The sequence below is a fragment of the Myxocyprinus asiaticus genome, chromosome 41, assembly GCF_019703515.2.
Source record: "Myxocyprinus asiaticus isolate MX2 ecotype Aquarium Trade chromosome 41, UBuf_Myxa_2, whole genome shotgun sequence".
Lineage (NCBI taxonomy): Eukaryota > Metazoa > Chordata > Actinopteri > Cypriniformes > Catostomidae > Myxocyprinus > Myxocyprinus asiaticus.
This window is the reverse complement of record NC_059384.1, coordinates 4,402,488-4,422,218: the sequence shown is the minus strand read 5'-3', so window position 1 is coordinate 4,422,218 and position 19,731 is coordinate 4,402,488. Positions and strand designations below refer to the sequence as shown.

General features: G+C 37.7%; 1 protein-coding gene across 2 annotated transcripts in view; it reads left to right on the top strand.

Annotated features, from left to right (window-relative positions):
- rab11fip3 (RAB11 family interacting protein 3 (class II)) overlaps positions 1-16,108 on the top strand; it is a 46,887-nt gene extending 30,779 nt beyond the window's left edge. Inside the window, exons 5-14 of one of the 2 annotated variants that reach the window (XM_051681981.1) lie at positions 92-310; positions 3,394-3,528; positions 4,910-4,945; positions 5,084-5,171; positions 7,206-7,450; positions 8,049-8,130; positions 8,556-8,693; positions 8,777-8,932; positions 13,149-13,289; positions 13,386-16,108. In XM_051681981.1, the coding sequence (XP_051537941.1) occupies positions 92-310; positions 3,394-3,528; positions 4,910-4,945; positions 5,084-5,171; positions 7,206-7,450; positions 8,049-8,130; positions 8,556-8,693; positions 8,777-8,932; positions 13,149-13,289; positions 13,386-13,499 (1,354 nt within the window). In that variant the 3' untranslated portion in view covers positions 13,500-16,108. The remainder of the gene's footprint in view (positions 1-91; positions 311-3,393; positions 3,529-4,909; positions 4,946-5,083; positions 5,172-7,205; positions 7,451-8,048; positions 8,131-8,555; positions 8,694-8,776; positions 8,933-13,148; positions 13,290-13,385) is intronic. The other variant, XM_051681982.1, reaches the window with a different exon arrangement.
- The last annotated feature ends 3,623 nt before the right edge of the window (positions 16,109-19,731 follow it).

Sequence of the window (19,731 nt, the reverse complement as noted above, 5' to 3'; positions counted from 1 at the left end):
ATGGCGCGATTGACCAGTCAGAATCAAGTTTTCCAGTGAGCCCTGTAATAAGTATAGATAACATATTATATTCTGTTTGTTTGCCTGATAGTTTCACCCTGGGCTCTGATTTGAATGGCCATACCCTAGTGGCTGTGATTGGAGGAGAGGAGGAGCACTTTGAGGATTTTGGAGAGAGTAAAAACACGTCAGACCTGCCGCTGGCCAATCAGGAGGAGGGGAGGATGGCTCCAGAGGGGGAGGGAGATGCAGAGCCACAACCACACCTTGACAGTCCACTGCCCCGCCCACTGATGCTGCTGTCACCTAGGTAATTCACAGTACATACTTAACCTACAAATACTGGATTATTCTCAAACAGGAATAGAAACTGTATCATATTACTGTGCACTCATTGAATAGAACACTCAAGACAATCGGTGAGTGTGTGATTATTTTATATCCTGGGCTAAACGTGGAAAGGCACATGTTAGGAACATTATGGGCTGCACAGAGTTAAAGTCTTGACCATAAATGGCTGTAACACACATAGAAATAGACTGTTGTAGAAAGAGTGAGTCAGCACGTTGTGTGAGCAATCGGTGACCAGGGAGGGCTTTCTGAATAGCCATTTTTGAAGTTTGATTTCAATAAGTGCTTTGTATGACCCCCGGAGGGAGTTTTTAAGGGGTTGTTAATGTTGGAGTATAAACTTTTTTTTATTTTATTATTATTTCAAAACAGCAAGGATTATTCTGTTTTTATGTGAAATGGCCTCTTTAAAGTTCAGTTGAAGGTTGTATTTTTGTTTATATCTCATTCATGACATTTTTTTATGATGTTGCCAAAGCAGCAAAGGAGCTAATATGATGCCAGTCACATGAAAGTCGTGTGTGTGTTTGTGATAAAAACGATCAATTGACTTCCTTCAACACTTCTGTGCACTATCCTGCTGACTGTTCTTCTCATCTCATGAGTAACCTGTTCAAGCTAACGTTTAACACTGGGTAAAGGTTGGGCTGTTGTAGTTATTGTTTTACTGAAACGCAGGTGTCGTCAGGTGTATCGCAAACCCTTTTAACATTTAACCAAGTGCAGAATATGAATTCTATATAACAATGACATCGTCGCCTCCAGAAATACACATTCTTGATATCAAAAATGGAATTTCAGCTAGTACAAAACATAATTCTTGTTTTCTGTTATTGCATTTTCACTAGTAGAAATTCACAATTATCTGTCATTCACTCTTGTTCAAAATGCAATTATAGATATTTGTAATTCATTTCTTAATAGTTGAAATTCCAGTTTCACAAATCAGCAGTGCATTTCTTACTATGAAAATGATCATTTTTTTATGTCAATTATTATATTGTTACTGGTGCAAAAATCTATTCCTGATATCAACAATTGAATTACAAGTAAACATTTTAACATTTTTGATTTCTGTAAATATTTAAAAATGTTACTTTTGGTATTTCAGGGGGGACCTGGGTAGCTCAGCGAGTACTGACGCTGACTACCACCCCTGGAGTCGCGAGTTCGAATCCAGAGTGTGCTGAGTGACTCCAGCCAGGTCTCCTAAGCAACCAAATTGGCCCGGTTGCTAGGGACGATAGAGTCACATGGGGTAACCTCCTCGTGGTCACGATTAGTGGTTTTCGCTCTCAGTTGGGCGTGTGGTAAGTTCGTGGAGAGTAGCATGAGCCTCCACATGCTGTGAGTCTCCGCAGTGTCATGCACAATGAGTCATGTGATAAGATGCACGGATTGGCGGTCTCAGAAGTGGAGGCAACTGAGACTTGTCCTCCGCCACCCGGATTGAGGTGAGCAACCACGCCACCATGAGGACCTACTAAGTAGTGGGAATTGGGCATTCCAAAATTGGGGAGGAAAAGGGAGATCCAAAAACATTTGGAATTTCAGATATCTGGAAATGGATTTTAGATACCAATAAATCGAAGAGTAATTAAAGATCCCTTAAAAGGAAATCTTTTTAACTAGTTTTCAATAACTTTATAGATATTTGAAATTAACATTGCCACCTGTGAATACCAAATTGCCGATATTAAAAAAACTGCATTTTTAGTAGTTGTTATTAATTTTTTGATATCAGGAATAAACATTTGCACCAGTTACGATGTATTAATTACACTCAAAAAAAAAACAAAAAACAAAAAAAAGCCTATTTTTAGGATTTACATATTTCAATTTTATAACAAAATTACATTAAATTAAATTGTGTTAAATGTTTAACAAAATTAAATCAATGAAACTTAAAATATTTATAATTTTATATTATTAAAAATGACTCAATTCAGTTTTATGGAATTTATAAAACTTGAAAAAAATAATCTTGAAATAATTTTGAGTGTGATAAAAAAATACTTTTTACTAGGAAGTAGTACATTGCTGGTATTGGAAATTGGTTTTTCAACTAGTAATAAAATGTAACTATACTGTAAATATCTGTAATTGCATTTTAAATGAGTGAATGACAGATAATTGTGTATTTATACTAGTAAAAATGCAATTACAGATATCAAGAATGTTTTTACTAGTTGAAATAAAAATTTTGATATTAAGAAAGGGTATTTCCGCAAATTATTACATAATATTTTATATCAATAATTAGCTTTTTTACTAGTGCAAACCTTATTAGCACTAACCCTCACTAGTAGTAATTTTATTGCTGATGTCAAAAATTAGCATTCGAACTAGTGATAAACCGAAATATCGGTCAGGCCGATAAATCGGTCGATATTTGGCCATTTTGCAATTATCGCATCGGCCAATAACCGTGTTCACTTGGTTGATTAACAGAAGTGTTAACCTTCCCTTATGCCTGTTTCAAAATCTACCAATCGATTTGTCAATTGATAGTCAACACTTTCTGTTTTCAGTGTTTTTTCTTTTTGAGTTTATGCAAATTTGAGGAAATATTGCATAAAATAATTGTTTGTTTCACACTGGAAATTTTGTGTACATCTGATTTGCTGTTGTTTAATTGCATTATGTTTATCTGCATTTATATCGGCCGTCCTGCTCTCTAGATATCTGTATCAACGTCAGTTTTAACTAGTGATGTTGAATTGTTAATATCTATAATTCAGATTCTGCACATGATTAAATGTCGAAAGGGCTTGCCATACAGGTGTATAAGTTCCAGTACACACACACACACACACACACACATAAGCGAGCATGGAAACACAGCACACTCCTCCTGCTCCTCCTCCAGCTCTACACTTTCTTCTGTATTCCTGCACTGTATTATTCTCCTCTGTGTAGATCTCTTCCTGTCCTTCACTGACTCACCTGAATGTCCCTTATTTTTCTCCCTGGTTTGTATGATCCCTCTCCTCTCATCCTCCCCTCTTTTCTCACCTCCTCTCCTCTCCTCTCCTCTCTCAGCCCCAGCTCTTTTCCTGCTAGTTTTCAGAGTTTCCTTCAGTCTGAGGCGATGGACTTTTTCTGCACTCACTGTCATAAGCAAATCAGTCGTCTGGAGGATCTGTCCACTCGACTGCACTTACTAGAGATGAATAGGTAACACGCTCTGAGTATGTGCACGCTTCCTCGTGTGTGTTGAGTTTGAGGACTGTACACATATATGCACACACACACACACACACTCCTATCCTCACTGTCTGCATGTGTGTGTGTGTTCGATTAACATACTTATTTCTCTAGTCTGAAATGGCGACATGGCTTGTATTGGTGTTCCGTTGATTGTAATGCAAGGCCTCTTTGAAAGGTCAAAGTGTTTGCATAAAGGTGAAGTTTGTGCTCTGCCTTAGCTGCTTTGGTGTGTGTTTTTGTTGTGTTGGGTGTGTTTAATGCATGCAGAGTAGTGCGTTGATAAGCACAGTTTTATTTGGTGTGTTGACATATTTCCTATTGAAACAGGAAGTGGGGGCAGGCCATGTCGAACAGCTCGTCCCTTTAAAAAAAAAAAATAGCCAATAGGCTGTAGTGTACGGCCACACACACACACACACACACACACATACTGCTTTCCACCACGTTACTGATTACTTCATCACATTATTAATTACTTTACTTTTAAGTTACTTTCTAAAACACTTCTCCGAAACATTTTTAGTTTTCTGCTCAAAAAATTCAAAATAATGTGTATATTTCCTACTTTTTTTATAGATCTACACCCTTCATCTGTCACAGAAACACAAAACCCGTTCTCATGTTGTGCTGTCACTAGTGTCAAGCAAGCATAAGTGTGGTTTCTTCACTGTACCACTGCGTGTTGCCAATACAGCTGGAGTTTCGCTTACTGCCCCCTGCTGAAAACAGGTGGTACTTCAAGCTTGATTTGCTCCGATTGTAGGAATATTTCACATTAAGGTCTGAGGACATGATAAAATACGTACATTTTTTAAACGTGCTGTTTTTTTATAGAGTTAATCGCACCGAATTAACTTATTAGATTGACAGCCGTAGAAATTACCTTCATTAAAAGTCTCTAACTGTAAAAAAACATAATTTTCTTGTTAAAGAACTCTGTTTTCTGAGGCATCATAGATTCACCTTCTAAACAGTAGTAGAATTGTGTGACTGAAGTTTTCTGAACTGGGCAACAAACATGAATAGAACAGACGAGGCAGTTTTTATGGATTTAGACCTATGTTATAGGAACAAAGTTGGACAAAATCTCCTTTCACGCACCCACATTACACCTTAGCGTGTGGCGAACCATAAAAATAACGTGTTTATTTCTGTTTGCTGTGAGGTCATTACCATTGAAAGAAGAGCATTGATTCAGCAGAAAAGAGCGGATTGCTCCAAACTCAAACACTTCACTGGATGTTTTTTGACCTGTGGTTTACAGGTCATGGATGGAAAGAGAGTTTTTCCTCCTTTTCCTCTCTCTCCTCTCTTTCTGACTCGTTTCCTGTTTGTTCTCTTTTTTTAGTTCCAGTAAGAGACTGTCCAGTAAGAAAGCAGCAAGGTGAGAATCTTCTCTATCAATGTGTCAAACTTCAGTTTTAAAGTAAAGAAAAATTGAATGGAAATTAAAATATTTTCATCATCCAAAAATGAACATTTTGGTGGGAATTTACTAAAAAAATATTTTTTTTTTTCTCAGACATTTGCAGCAGTCCAGCACTCTGGATGTAATGGGAGATCTGACCCACGATATTTTGGATCTTGCGGATCGGGACATCACTGACAAGGTTCAGAATCTCATACTTGTGTATAATTTGGTCAAAACAGCCATCAAAATGTTAGGCCTATAGTAGTGATGTCTGTGTTTCACATAGCAAACTGCAGGAGTTGCGTGGCGCCATGCGAGGTTCGGACGTGTGAATGGTGAGCTCTGCGCACTTTGCTAGCTACTTTTTGTGTCATAAACCGGTGAGATTCGATACACCCTGATTCTTAACTGTTCTAGGAAGACAATATGTCAAAGAATTAAAAATCCCCGGGGTCTGGAGACATTAAAAGACACTTACGTGCTCAAGCTGAAGCCCCCGAGCAGCAGGCCGCAATCCCGGGAGTCGATTTGACCGGTGAGGTGAAGGAAATTCAGCGTTCTGTGATGAACGTGCCGGCAATGCTAATGAAGGTCGTTGCTGACTTGGAGGAGCTTGCTGTAATACGTTGATCACTTCCATGGAGATGAAATTCTCTGAGATGGTTACAAGAGTGCCGGATGTTGAGAAACGGATCGATTATCTGGAGTCATCGGAGAGGGAATTAGCTGCTAATCCGTTAGCGACCAATGCGGAACTGGAGCACGGCTGAGGAAAGTCGGAAGATATGGAGAATCGTAACTGGCGGAATAACATCCGAATTGTTGGAATTCCTGAGGGACCAGGGGGTCAGAATATGGTGGAATTCCTGGATGGGCTCTTCCCGAGTCTGCTTGACATAACAGGCCATAAGCTGGAAATCGAGCGAGCTCACAGAGTTCCGGCTCGGCGATTCGCTGAGGGAGACAGGCCCCGATCAATTCTGGACAAATTTCTGAGATCATCCGATAAAGATCTTGTGTTACGCGAGGAGTAAAGGAAGGCTTTTTTGGAAGAACCACAACATTTTCTTGTTCCCAGGCTTTGCAAATTGGACGAGAGAAATGTAATCAATTCAAGGAATGCAAGAAACTCTTACATCAATGGAAGGTCGCTTTTGCACTGATGTTCCCGGCCAAATTGAGAATAGATATTAAGGATGGCCGCAAAATATTTACATGTCCTCAGCAAGCGATGTCCTTCATACAGTCAACGGACTGAGTAACTTGTTTTGTGGTACTCACATTGCAGCCAAGTGGACCGACTCACTGAACATTCACTTGACTGTCCGAGGAAACTGAGCACCTTTTTTGTTTCTGTTTGTGCTGGTTCCGCCTAGCAGCTGGAGTTTGTTTTGTAGAGTAACGCTCCTTCGGGACAGTGTTGTGGATGAATCTGCACATTCTTTGTGCTTATGGCTTCTATTGGCTGGAGTTTGTTTTGTGGAGTATTTCTTGCAGGACATTGGAGTGATTGGGTCATTTGTTGTACTCATGTAGCAGCCTAATGGGCCGGCTCACTGAACATTCGTTTGACTGCCCGAGGAAACTGAACATCTTTTTTTTTAAATTTATTTATATTTTTGCTAGTTCCGCCTAGCGGCTGGAGCATGTTTTGTGGAGGAACACACCTTCGGGACAGTTATGTGGATGAATCTACACATTCTGTGTGTTTATTCTGCCTATTGGCTGGAGTTTGTTTTATAGATTATATTCTGTTGTGTAATTCTGTCTCACAAAGTTTTTATAGAAACACCGGACACGGCAAAGTTGTCGCGGGGGCTCTCGTAGGCGTACGTGGACTGTTTGAGTTTAGAGGGATGGACACTGTCATGTGCGGGGTTAATGCGCACGTTTTTCTTTTTTCTGTTTGTTTGGTTTGGGGGGAAGTTTGGGGTTTAATTGTTGCACTAATGTTGGAATGTGGTCTTTATAATTTTATTTTTGACACAAATAGCAAACTTCACTTGCAGTCCTGTGGCCTAGGTTTGCATTTGTCAGTCAAGTCCATGACACCATAGAACAGTGATCCTCAGTTGGTTTTGCATAAGAGCCTAGAATATACACTTGATTATGTCCATACGACATTACGTCAAAAAGGAGTGACTATAAAGAGTTCAGCAAGGCACTGTTTGGGATATAACCTGGATGTTCAGGCCCACAGCCATGACTCTGCGGGTGTCTGTGTGTGCTACAGGTTTTACTGTTGGAGAAACGTGTGTGTGAGCTAGAGAAGGATTCGTCGGAGAGTGAAGAGCAGCATGCGCGTTTGCGACAGGAGAATCTCACGCTCGTCCATCGTGCAAATGCTCTGGAGGAACAACTGAAAGAACAGGAGCTGCGTGCAGAGGAGAACTTACTTGTACACATTCGTAAACACAGAGACGCTCTGACCAAACTAGAGCGAGACAGAGATGTGGAGATCGAAAACCTTCAAGCCAGGTCAGTATGTAGTTGTTTTGTTTTTTTCACTTCTGTGTGCGCATGTGTAAGCTGTGTTGTTTTTATCTATTGCCATCTTGTGCAGAATAACACTCATGCAGCTTGATGATTTAAAGGGAGAGTTTGTATGATTAAAAGGGTAGTTCACAGAAAAATGAAAATTCTGTCATCATTTACTCACCATCATGTTGTTCCAAACCTGTATGAGTTTCTTTCTTCTGTGGAACACAAAAGGCAGTGTGTTAGTTTCTGTTCACTTTTTAATTGTTGCTTCTTTCCATACATTGAAATCAATGATGACTGAGGCTGTCAGTCCCTCACATTCTGCCTAACATCTCCTTTCATGTTCCGCAGAAAAAAGTCATTCGGGTTTAGAACAACATGATGGACCGTAAATGATGACAGAATTTTCATTTTTCTGTGAACTACCCTTTTAATTTACTTGGCTTAATGTTTAATATTATCCGCCTGTGTTAACAGAGACCTTTCGTTTCTCTCACCCAGTATCTATCTCTTGAACAAATTACAATTTTAATGTTTTCACCACCCCCTAAAAAAATCTTCCTGCATTTTTGTCTGTTTGCCTGCACGTTTTCAGGTTACAACAGTTGGACGAGGAGAATAGTGAGCTGAGGTCATGTGTTCCCTGCCTGAGAGCCAACATAGAGAGACTGGAGGAGGTACATACACACACAAACACACACATATAGTTTCACACTAGTAGATCACATAAAAAGGTAGTTGACGCATTGTACACATGGACTTTGATGTTTTATCGACATCAACATTTTTGGTTAGAATTTGTATAAATGTATAACAGAAAGTGTATATCTTAGATTCTGTAAATTAATTTTCAATCACCTTTTTGCCATCACCAGTTCATTTTAAATTGTTCTGCGGTGTGACAAGTGAAATTTTAAAAGTACAATTAACACATAAAAGCTGCATGCATAATAATTATAAAATAATTTGCAAAATGCTGTCAAAAATAGTTGTTGATGGAGTATAGTATGTCACTCTGCAGGATATGTCAACAGTATTTCATGTCCCACAAATGACCAAATTGTGAGTGAGATTGGGCATTTATTCCTCTGTCTCTCTACAGGAAAAGAGGAAACTCCAGGATGAGGTGGAGGATGTCACCGATCGATTAAACGAAGAAATCGAGTCCCGCAGGAAAATGTCAGATAAACTGAGCCATGAACGTCATACCAACCAGAAAGAGAAGGAGTGTACTCAGGGGGTGAGAGATCTTCTGTTTATCTTAAGGATGTGGTTTGGGTGTGTGTTCATCACTGTGTTAATGGCTTCTTTGTGTGCGTGTAGTTGATCGAGGACTTGAGAAAGCAGCTGGAACACCTGCAGCTGTTTAAGCTGGAGACAGAAGCAAGAAGAGGCAGATCGGCAAGCTCAGGTCTCCAGGAATACAACACACACATGAGAGAGAATGAACTCGAGCAGGAGATACGCCGACTCAAACAGGTAAATAGCCATGAATGGTTTTGAACTCAAACTTAAGCAGGTAAAAACAGACTCAAAACACTGACTCAAATAGTTAAGCTCAGACTAAAACAGTTAAACTCAGACTCAATCTGGTGAACACAGACTCAAACAGTTAAACTCAGACTAAAACAGTTAAGTGCAGACTCAATCTGGTGAACAGACTCAAACAGTTAAGCTGCAGACTCAATCTGGTGAACACAGACTCAAACAGTTAAACTCAGACTAAAACAGTTAAACTCAGACTCAATCTGGTGAACACAGACTCAAACAGTTAAGCTCAGACTCAATCTGGTGAACACAGATTCAGACAGTTAAACTCAGACTAAAACAGTTAAACTCAGACTCAATCTGGTGAACACAGACTCAAACAGTTAAACTCAGACTAAAACAGTTAAACTCAGACTCAATCTGGTGAACACAGACTCAAACAGTTAAAATCAGACTAAAACAGTTAAACTCAGACTCAATCTGGTGAACACAGACTCAAACAGTTAAACTCAGACTAAAACAGTTAAACTCAGACTCAATCTGGTGAACACAGACTCAAACAGTTAAAATCAGACTAAAACAGTTAAGCTCAGACTCAATCTGGTGAACACAGACTCAAACAGTTAAACTCAGACTAAAACAGTTAAACTCAGACTCAATCTGGTGAACAGACTTAAACAGTTAAAATCAGACTAAAACAGTTAAACTCAGACTCAATCTGGTGAACACAGATTCAGACAGTTAAACACAGACTCAAACAGTTAAAATCAGACTAAAACAGTTAAACTCAGACTCAATCTGGTGAACACAGATTCAGACAGTTAAACTCAGACTCAGTCTGGTGAACACAGACTCAAACAGTTAAACTCAGACTCAATCTGGTGAACACAGACTCAAACAGTTAAACTCAGAATAAAACAGTTAAACTCAGACTCAATCTGGTGAACACAGACTCAAACAGTTAAACTCGGACTCAAACAGTTAAACTCGGACTCAAACAGTTAAACTCGGACTCAAACAGTTAAGTGCAGACTCAATCTGGTGAACACAGACTCAAACAGTTAAACTCAGACTAAAACAGTTAAGCTCAGACTCAAACAGTTAAACTCAGACTAAAACAGTTAAACTCAGACTCAATCTGATGAACACAGACTCAAACAGTTAAACTCAGACTAAAACAGTTAAACTCAGACTCAATCTGGTGAACACAGACTCAAACAGTTAAACTCAGACTAAAACAGTTAAACTCAGACTCAAACAGTTAAACTCAGACTAAAACAGTTAAACTCAGACTCAATCTGATGAACACAGACTCAAACAGTTAAACTCAGACTCAATCTGGTGAACACAGACTCAAACAGTTAAACTCAGACTAAAACAGTTAAACTCAGACTCAATCTGGTGAACACAGACTCAAACAGTTAAACTCAGACTAAAACAGTTAAACTCAGACTCAATCTGGTGAACACAGACTCAAACAGTTAAACTCGGACTCAAACAGTTAAACTCAGACTAAAACAGTTAAACTCAGACTAAAACAGTTAAACTCAGACTCAATCTGGTGAACACAGATTCAGACAGTTAAACACAGACTCAAACAGTTAAAATCAGACTAAAACAGTTAAGCTCAGACTCAATCTGGTGAACACAGATTCAGACAGTTAAACTCAGACTCAGTCTGGTGAACACAGACTCAAACAGTTAAACTCAGACTAAAACAGTTAAACTCAGACTAAAACAGTTAAACTCAGACTCAATCTGGTGAACACAGACTCAAACAGTTAAACTCAGACTCAAACAGTTAAACTCAGACTCAAACAGTTAAACTCAGACTCAAACAGTTAAACGCAGACTCAATCTGGTGAACACAGACTCAAACAGTTAAACTCAGACTAAAACAGTTAAACTCAGACTAAAACAGTTAAACTCAGACTCAATCTGGTGAACACAGACTCAAACAGTTAAACTCAGACTAAAACAGTTAAACTCAGACTCAATCTGGTGAACACAGACTCAAACAGTTAAACTCAGACTAAAACAGTTAAGCTCAGACTCAAACAGTTAAACTCAGACTAAAACAGTTAAACTCAGACTCAATCTGGTGAACACAGACTCAAACAGTTAAACTCAGACTAAAACAGTTAAACTCAGACTCAATCTGGTGAACACAGACTCAAACAGTTAAACTCAGACTAAAACAGTTAAACTCAGACTCAATCTGGTGAACACAGACTCAAACAGTTAAACTCAGACTAAAACAGTTAAACTCAGACTCAATCTGGTGAACACAGACTCAAACAGTTAAACTCAGACTAAAACAGTTAAACTCAGACTCAATCTGGTGAACACAGACTCAAACAGTTAAACTCGGACTCAAACAGTTAAACTCGGACTCAAACAGTTAAACTCGGACTAAAACAGTTAAGTGCAGACTCAATCTGGTGAACACAGACTCAAACAGTTAAACTCAGACTAAAACAGTTAAACTCAGACTCAATCTGGTGAACACAGATTCAGACAGTTAAACTCAGACTCAGTCTGGTGAACACAGACTCAAACAGTTAAACTCAGACTAAAACAGTTAAACTCAGACTCAATCTGGTGAACACAGACTCAAACAGTTAAACTCAGACTAAAACAGTTAAACTCAGACTCAATCTGGTGAACACAGACTCAAACAGTTAAACTCGGACTCAAACAGTTAAACTCGGACTCAAACAGTTAAACTCAGACTAAAACAGTTAAACTCAGACTCAATCTGGTGAACACAGACTCAAACAGTTAAACTCAGACTAAAACAGTTAAACTCAGACTCAAACAGTTAAACTCAGACTAAAACAGTTAAACTCAGACTCAATCTGATGAACACAGACTCAAACAGTTAAACTCAGACTAAAACAGTTAAACTCAGACTCAATCTGGTGAACACAGACTCAAACAGTTAAACTCAGACTAAAACAGTTAAACTCAGACTCAATCTGGTGAACACAGACTCAAACAGTTAAACTCAGACTAAAACAGTTAAACTCGACTCAAACAGTAAGCTCAATCTGGTGAACACAGACTCAAACAGTTAAACTCAGACTAAAACAGTTAAACTCAGACTCAATCTGGTGAACACAGACTCAAACAGTTAAACTCGGACTCAAACAGTTAAACTCGGACTCAAACAGTTAAACTCGGACTCAAACAGTTAAACTCGGACTCAAACAGTTAAGTGCAGACTCAATCTGGTGAACACAGACTCAAACAGTTAAACTCAGACTAAAACAGTTAAGATCAGACTCAAACAGTTAAACTCGGACTCAAACAGTTAAACTCAGACTAAAACAGTTAAACTCAGACTCAATCTGATGAACACAGACTCAAACAGTTAAACTCAGACTCAATCTGATGAACACAGACTCAAACAGTTAAACTCAGACTCAATCTGGTGAACACAGACTCAAACAGTTAAACTCAGACTCAATCTGGTGAACACAGACTCAAACAGTTAAACTCGGACTCAAACAGTTAAACTCAGACTAAAACAGTTAAGTGCAGACTCAAACAGTTAAACTCAGACTAAAACAGTTAAGATCAGACTCAAACAGTTAAACTCAGACTAAAACAGTTAAACTCAGACTCAATCTGATGAACACAGACTAAAACAGTTAAACTCAGACTACAATCTGGTGAACACAGACTCAAACAGTTAAACTCAGACTCAATCTGGTGAACACAGACTCAAACAGTTAAACTCGGACTCAAACAGTTAAACTCAGACTAAAACAGTTAAGTGCAGACTCAATCTGGTGAACACAGACTCAAACAGTTAAACTCAGACTAAAACAGTTAAACTCAGACACAATCTGGTGAACACAGACTCAAACAGTTAAACTCAGACTAAAACAGTTAAACTCAGACACAATCTGGTGAACACAGACTCAAACAGTTAAACACAGACTCAAACAGTTAAACTCAGACTCAATCTGATGAACACAGACTCAAACTGATAAACACAAAGGTAAACTCAAACAGAGAGTGTACACAGAGAAAAAAGACAGGTAAACAAACTAAACAAACTGGTAAACCCAGATCCAGAAGACTTTTTAACGCAGACTTAAAAACAGGTCAACTCAGACTAAAACAGGTAAACACAAACAAAATACAACCTTAACACACCAAAACAGGTAAAGTAACTCTTGTTCACTCTCTTTGTGTTCAGGACAATCGCAGTCTGAAGGAACAGAACGATGAGTTGAACGGTCAGATTATTAATCTGAGTATCCAGGGAGCAAAGAGTCTCTTTACCGAGTCTCTCTCTGAGTCCCTCGCTGCCGAGATCAACAACGTCTCCCGTACCGAGGTCTGTATTACAAACCAGCACAACTTTACATTTGTTTTTTCTTTGAATGTGAGGAGATTGTGAAATTTTTGTTTTGTTTATATTTTGTGTGTAAAGCTGATGGAGGCGGTCCATAAACAGGAGGAGATCAACTTCCGTCTGCAGGATTATATCGACCGCATCATCGTCGCAATCATGGAATCCAACCCCTCCATCCTGGAGGTCAAATAATCGCTGTGATTGATGACCTCTATCATGACCCTACCATTCTAGGGTCATTTATAAACTGTAACAACTTCAGTGGGGAGGAGAAAGGCATATCAGACAGACCTGGAAAGGATGTGAAGAATTCATTCACTATGTTGATCAAACATTGCTTTTACTCATAAAATGATGTAATACGTCAGAGCACTGTCTGATGTACGAGTGTGTGTGATTGGTCCTTTCTTTACTGCAAAAAATAATCCTCTTTCGTTGTTTAGTAAAAATATCTATATGTCCTCAAAACAAAATAGATTAACCTGAAAAGCAAAATTGCAAAAGATATTAAGCCTTGTTTTCAGAGAATATGTATTTCTTGAATTAGGTTTATTTTTCTAACCCCATTGGCAAATTGTTTCATCTTGTTTTAGGCATAAATCTAACAAACTTCAGTGAGGTTTATGGTTTGTTTTCCAAATAGGTCAGCAAAATAAACATAATTTAAGATTAATAAGCCTTATTATCTCACACAAGAAAACGTATCTTGTTTTGAAGGATGTATAAATATTTTTACTGCAAACTGTGACAAAAATAGATTATTTCATGCAGTATTTTGGTTCCTGTGACTTCCCTATGTTGGGATTGAGGGACCTGTTTCCCGTTTATGTGTGCAAAATAATGTATGTTTACACTGACAGTCAGTGTGCACAATCGTTTAATTCATGCAAAAAACATGCATACACAGGCTTGTGCAGTGTTTAGTGTTTTTAAGTTAAATACCAGTGTAATTCTGGGTAAAACAGTCACACCTTTAGCCCATTTGAGGGACATTTGCTGACCTGAGGGATAAACGTGTGTATTTGTTTGCATTTTGACTGTTGTTATGATTTAGCTCTTAAATGAGTTTGATGACCACAGGTTTGTTTTGCTGAAATCAGCAGCTTATATAATGAAGTTATATAGTTTATATATTTTTCTTTTACATTTTTAATTTATTATGATGCAGAATGCAAAGGAACAAAGAGACCAACATCCACAAATCCTCATGTATGTGAGGTTAAGGGGTGTTGAAGTGGTACATTGTGGGTAATCTTGTCGGTCCTGTGCAATTTCTTGCAGAGTTGCATAGCTGGATATCCATCTGCCTCCTTCATCCGGGATTATTTCAGGAATACTTTGACAAAGAGACTCTTTGAAACTTAGAAACGTTCACTGGAGCAAACTATGAATTGCACTCTGATATTTTATTTAGAGAAACTATTCTTTACTATTTAAAAAAACAGCAAAAAGCACATAAAGTTCAAATAAGGTGAATCAAAAAGTGAAGCTGTTTTAAAGGAAGATGAAAAAAAGGTTATTGCTGGGGAAAAGGGGACACTTTTATTCTTCTGCAGCTTCAAGCACTGAATGGAACTCAGAAAACCTTTAACACACAAGAGAAATGAGACTTTTCAACACTTCTGTCGTTCCTTTACTCTCTCTGCTGAACTCGGGTGTTAATATTAATCTACAACATTTTTATCATTCTGTCATTGTTTTTCACCATTTTTATGGGCCAAAGGAAATGAGAATGTTCAATTTTGTCTTCCACTAGAGAAATCTCTCACCATTTGTTCCAGTGCTTCATTATGGACAGACATTTCTCTCATCAGGCAGAAGCGCATTTGATTTTCATTGATTTTTCTGGGAGGAACGGCCAGTGATGCTTTCAGGATTGTTGCGAGATTCCAGTGGAGATAATTTTCATTTTATTTTGAATAACAAAAGATTGAATGCTGTCCTCAGATGAGACTTTTTGGATTGTGCAAACGCTGCAGTCTCTTTCTTTGTACAGTACGTTCACGCTGCACATTTATTTTTTTCTGTTCCCTTTATTCTGACAAAAATATCTCAATTTTGTTGCATCGGATAAGTTCATATGAGGGTTGTTTTCTCAGAGAGGATGGTGGAATACATTTAAGGACAACTCCACTGTCTTCAACGTCATTGACCAAAGAAGGATCTAACCTTCTCGTCCAAACGGTCTACTGCTGTTAGTGTCTATATGGCTGTTTTAGAGCTACTGTAACTATTTAGATGAACACATTGAAGTATGGGAACATTTCTGCCTATATGAACTTTGGGCTTGTTTGTGTCTTCAGCTGTCTCATTTCTTAATATACTTACAGAGACAATAAGGGAAGAACTGAATTTAGTGCTATTGATCTGTCTGATGTTCTCCTGTTTGAAAATATGTATGAAAATATGATTTAAGGAAACAATCTTTCATGTGAACACACATTTCCATTGTCCAAAGAAAACATTTCACAACTTAGGAGTTCTGCTTGCTACTTAGACTTCAAAAGACTAATAATAGCTGTAAATAAGTGTTAATTAAAAAAAAAAAAAAAAAAATAGAACTGAAGGACTCCATAATGAAGTATAAAAATGTACAAAATGATGTTTACTCTTAATTGTTAAGGTAACTGTATAAATGAAAAATATCAGTATTGTCTTTTGTTGAATGATTTGCTTTATTTTGAAGATGCCCCCTAAGATGTATCTTTTACTGTTCGGGGTCTTATAGATTTTCAAATAATTGTATGACGCTTAAAGAGAAGTGAAAATAAAATTAGTCATCAATAATTTAAGTGAAAATACCTCCTCTGTGGACATTGTGGTCTGTCAAATGCTTAAAGGATTACTTCACCCAAAAATGACAATTCTGTCATTGTTTACTCACCCCTGTGTTGTTATAACCCTATATGACTTTATTTATTTTTCTTAACACAAAGGGAGAAATTGTGAAAATGTTGTGCTCAGTGATGTCATACAATGGCAGTTTATGGTGACCACCTCAAGCTTCAAAAAACTGTGATAACAGAACACAACACAGCTGCACACAAAACAGAGAACAGAACTTATAGAACATGTCTGTAGAGTTTGTAGTTGAAGAATGTATGCATTTCTATGCCCAGCCTTTTTTTTTTAACTCAGAGATCAAATAGAATCATAGTGTGACTGTGGCTGCCTGTAGCCTCCTTTGTGTCCTAACCTGATGAAAATGACACACGATATAAGGTATATTTTCTATGTTAACGACGAGCGAGGTACATTCTATTGATCACTTGTTTTCTATTTTCGGCATTGTGCAGGTAACTCCGTCTGCTGTGAACTGGCACCGGTCCAAAAACATTTAAAATAAATAAGGCTGGGCATAGAAATGCATATTCTTCAATTACAAACTAAGTTCTGTTCTCTGTTTTGTGTGCAGCTGTGTTGTGTTCTGTTGTCACTATCGCTGAGGAGAACCTATTTTTAGATAAACAAGTTTTCTCTTGAACGCCCTAATGTCGCGAGGGCGTTGTGTGAACTGTTGCTCTCGTGCTCTATCATGAACACACACAGGAGATCAATGGCCAGTGAACATTTTCATTAAATAATACATTATATTTCAGATTGTTTCTCACCAGATCTTATCGTATGCTTTCATAACAATCATGAGTCTCATGGAATAATTTTTAAATTATACTGTTGTGTTCTTTTGAAGTTTGAAGAGGTGGTCACCATAAACTGCCATTGTATGACATCACTGAGCACACATTATTTCACAATTTCTCCCTTTGTGTTAAGAAAAAGAAAGAAAGTCATACAGGGTTATACAGCTGAAGTCAGAAGTTTACAAACACCTTAGCCAAATACATTTAAACTCAGTTTTTCACAATTCCTGACATTTAATCATAGTAAACATTCCCTGTCTTAGATCAGTTAGGATCACTACTTTATTTTAAGAATGTGAAATGTCAGAATAATAGTAGAGAGAATGATTTATTTCAGCTTTTATTTCTTTCATCACATTCCCAGTGGGTCAGAAGTTTACATACACTTTGTTAGCATTTGGTAGCATTGCCTTTAAATTGTTTAACTTGGGACAAACGTTTTGGGTAGCCTTCCACAAGTTTCTCACAATAAGTTTCTGGAATTTTGGCCCATTCCTCCAGACAGAACTGGTGTAACTGTGGGCAGAACTGAAAAAGCGTGAGAGCAAGGAGGCCTAGAAACCTGACTCAAATTTTCTATCGTATTGAGGTCAGGGCTTTGTGATGGCCACTCCAATACCTTGACTTTGTTGTCCTTAATCCATTTTGCCACAACTCTGGAGGTATGCTTGGTGTCATGGTTACAAATGGGTCTTCCAAATGGACCGAGCTTTAACTTCCTGGATGATGTCTTGAGATGTTGCTTCAATATATCCACATAATTTTCCTTCCTCATGATGCCATCTATTTTGTGAAGTGCACCAGTCCCTTCTGCAGCAAAGACCCCCCACAACATGATGCTGACACCCCCATGCTCATTTTACTGTGGATATAGATACTTGTCTACCTGTTTCCTCCAGCATCTTCACAATGTCCTTTGCTGTTTTTCTGGGACTGATTTGCACTTTTTGCACCAAACTACAATCATCTCTAGGAGACTGAATGCATATCCTTCCTGAACAGTATGATGGCTGCGTGGTCCCTTGGTGTTTATACTTGCGTACTATTGTTTGTACAGATGAACGTGGTACCTTCAGGCATTTGGAAATTGCTCCCAAGGATGAACCAGACATGTGGAGGTCCACCATCTTTTTTCTGAGGTCTTGACTGATTTATTTATTTTTTATTTTTTCATGATGTCAAGCAAAGAGGCACTGAGATTGAAGGTAGCCTTAAACTACATCCACAGGTACACCTCCAATTCAGTACACCTCTTATCAGAAGCTAATTGTCTAAAGGCTTGACATCATTTTCTGGAATTTTCCAAGCTGCTTAAAGGCACAGTTATCTTAGTGTATGTAAACTTTTGACCCACTGGAATTGTGATATAGTCAATTAAAAGTGAAACAATTAAAATTACTCATGTCATGCACAAAATAGATGTCCTAAACGATTTGCCAAAACTATAGTTTGCTAATATGAAATCTGTGGAGTGGTTAAAAAAAATGAGTTTTAATGACTTCAACCTAAGTGTATGTAAACTTCTGACTTCAACTGTACCTTTTTGACAGGGGTAAGTAAACAATGACTGAATTTTCATTTTTGGGTGATCTACCCCTTTAAGTTTTCTGAACAAAGAATAGAATGGAATAGTTTCCCAACTCAAATATATAAAAAAATGCCCTGTATGGAACATAGGAAATGTAAGACACACTAGGGGTGGGTAAAATTATCGATATCCCGATGCATCGCAATCTTCATTTGAATGATCTCGATATCGATTTCTTACGCTATGTGCAACCCTCCACTACAGTGAGAGGAAATCACTCGCATCTGCAACCAAATTTCGCCATATATATATAAAAATGTATATATTTGGCAAATGGCTGGTAATGTTTAGATTGTGTAGTGGTGGAGTATTCAGCAGCAAAATCCTTTCACTGCATGTTGAGAGCTGTTCCGTTGTGTCCAAATAAGAGATCCACGCAAACGATTTTCATTATTGATGAATAATGTCTTTCATTACACTTTCTGTTCTTTAGTCAGTTGTTGATCAAAAACTACAAAAAATAAACATTTAATTCTAGTCAGGCATAGGACAGATGGGATAAAGCCGTTCGAGTTAACATGCGCAAATTTAAATACGATGGTAACAGAAATGCCAGGTTTTCTTAAAGAGACAGTACCGGTTTTTAACACATGTTCAACAAATCAATGTAAATACCTGTAAATAATAATTAGTAAAAATTATATTTTAATACTGTACCTAGTTAGAAGGTCCCCTGTGTAATTTAAAGCATTAGCTGGGAGAAAATGTATTTCATATGTAAGCAAAAGGGACATTATAACTGAAATACCCATACTGAAATCGGAATCGAATCAGGAAATCTGTATCAATACCCTGCCTGAAAACGCAGTGTGGCATTGCATTATGGAAAAACATTCCATTATTTATATAATTTGATGTGTTTGTCTTATAAAGTAAATAAAATGCAAGGAAATGCTTAAAAAGTTAGATACAGCAGCCCTAACAAAATTCAAACACTCAAGGGACACTAAAAATGTATTAATGTCGTTGCATTGAATAGTGGAGTTAATTCTGAGAAAATTCTTTGGGGCATGCGGGCAGAGCAAGACTACGTATTTTGTCAACAAAAACAGTTCTATGATATAGTTTCATATTTGTTCACTATATAAATGCAAAATATGTTTACAGCTTTTTATTTTTAATTTTTTTAGAAATTACATATTTCCAGCTAGAAAAATTCTGAATAAATATATTAATAAAGGATTTATAAAGCATT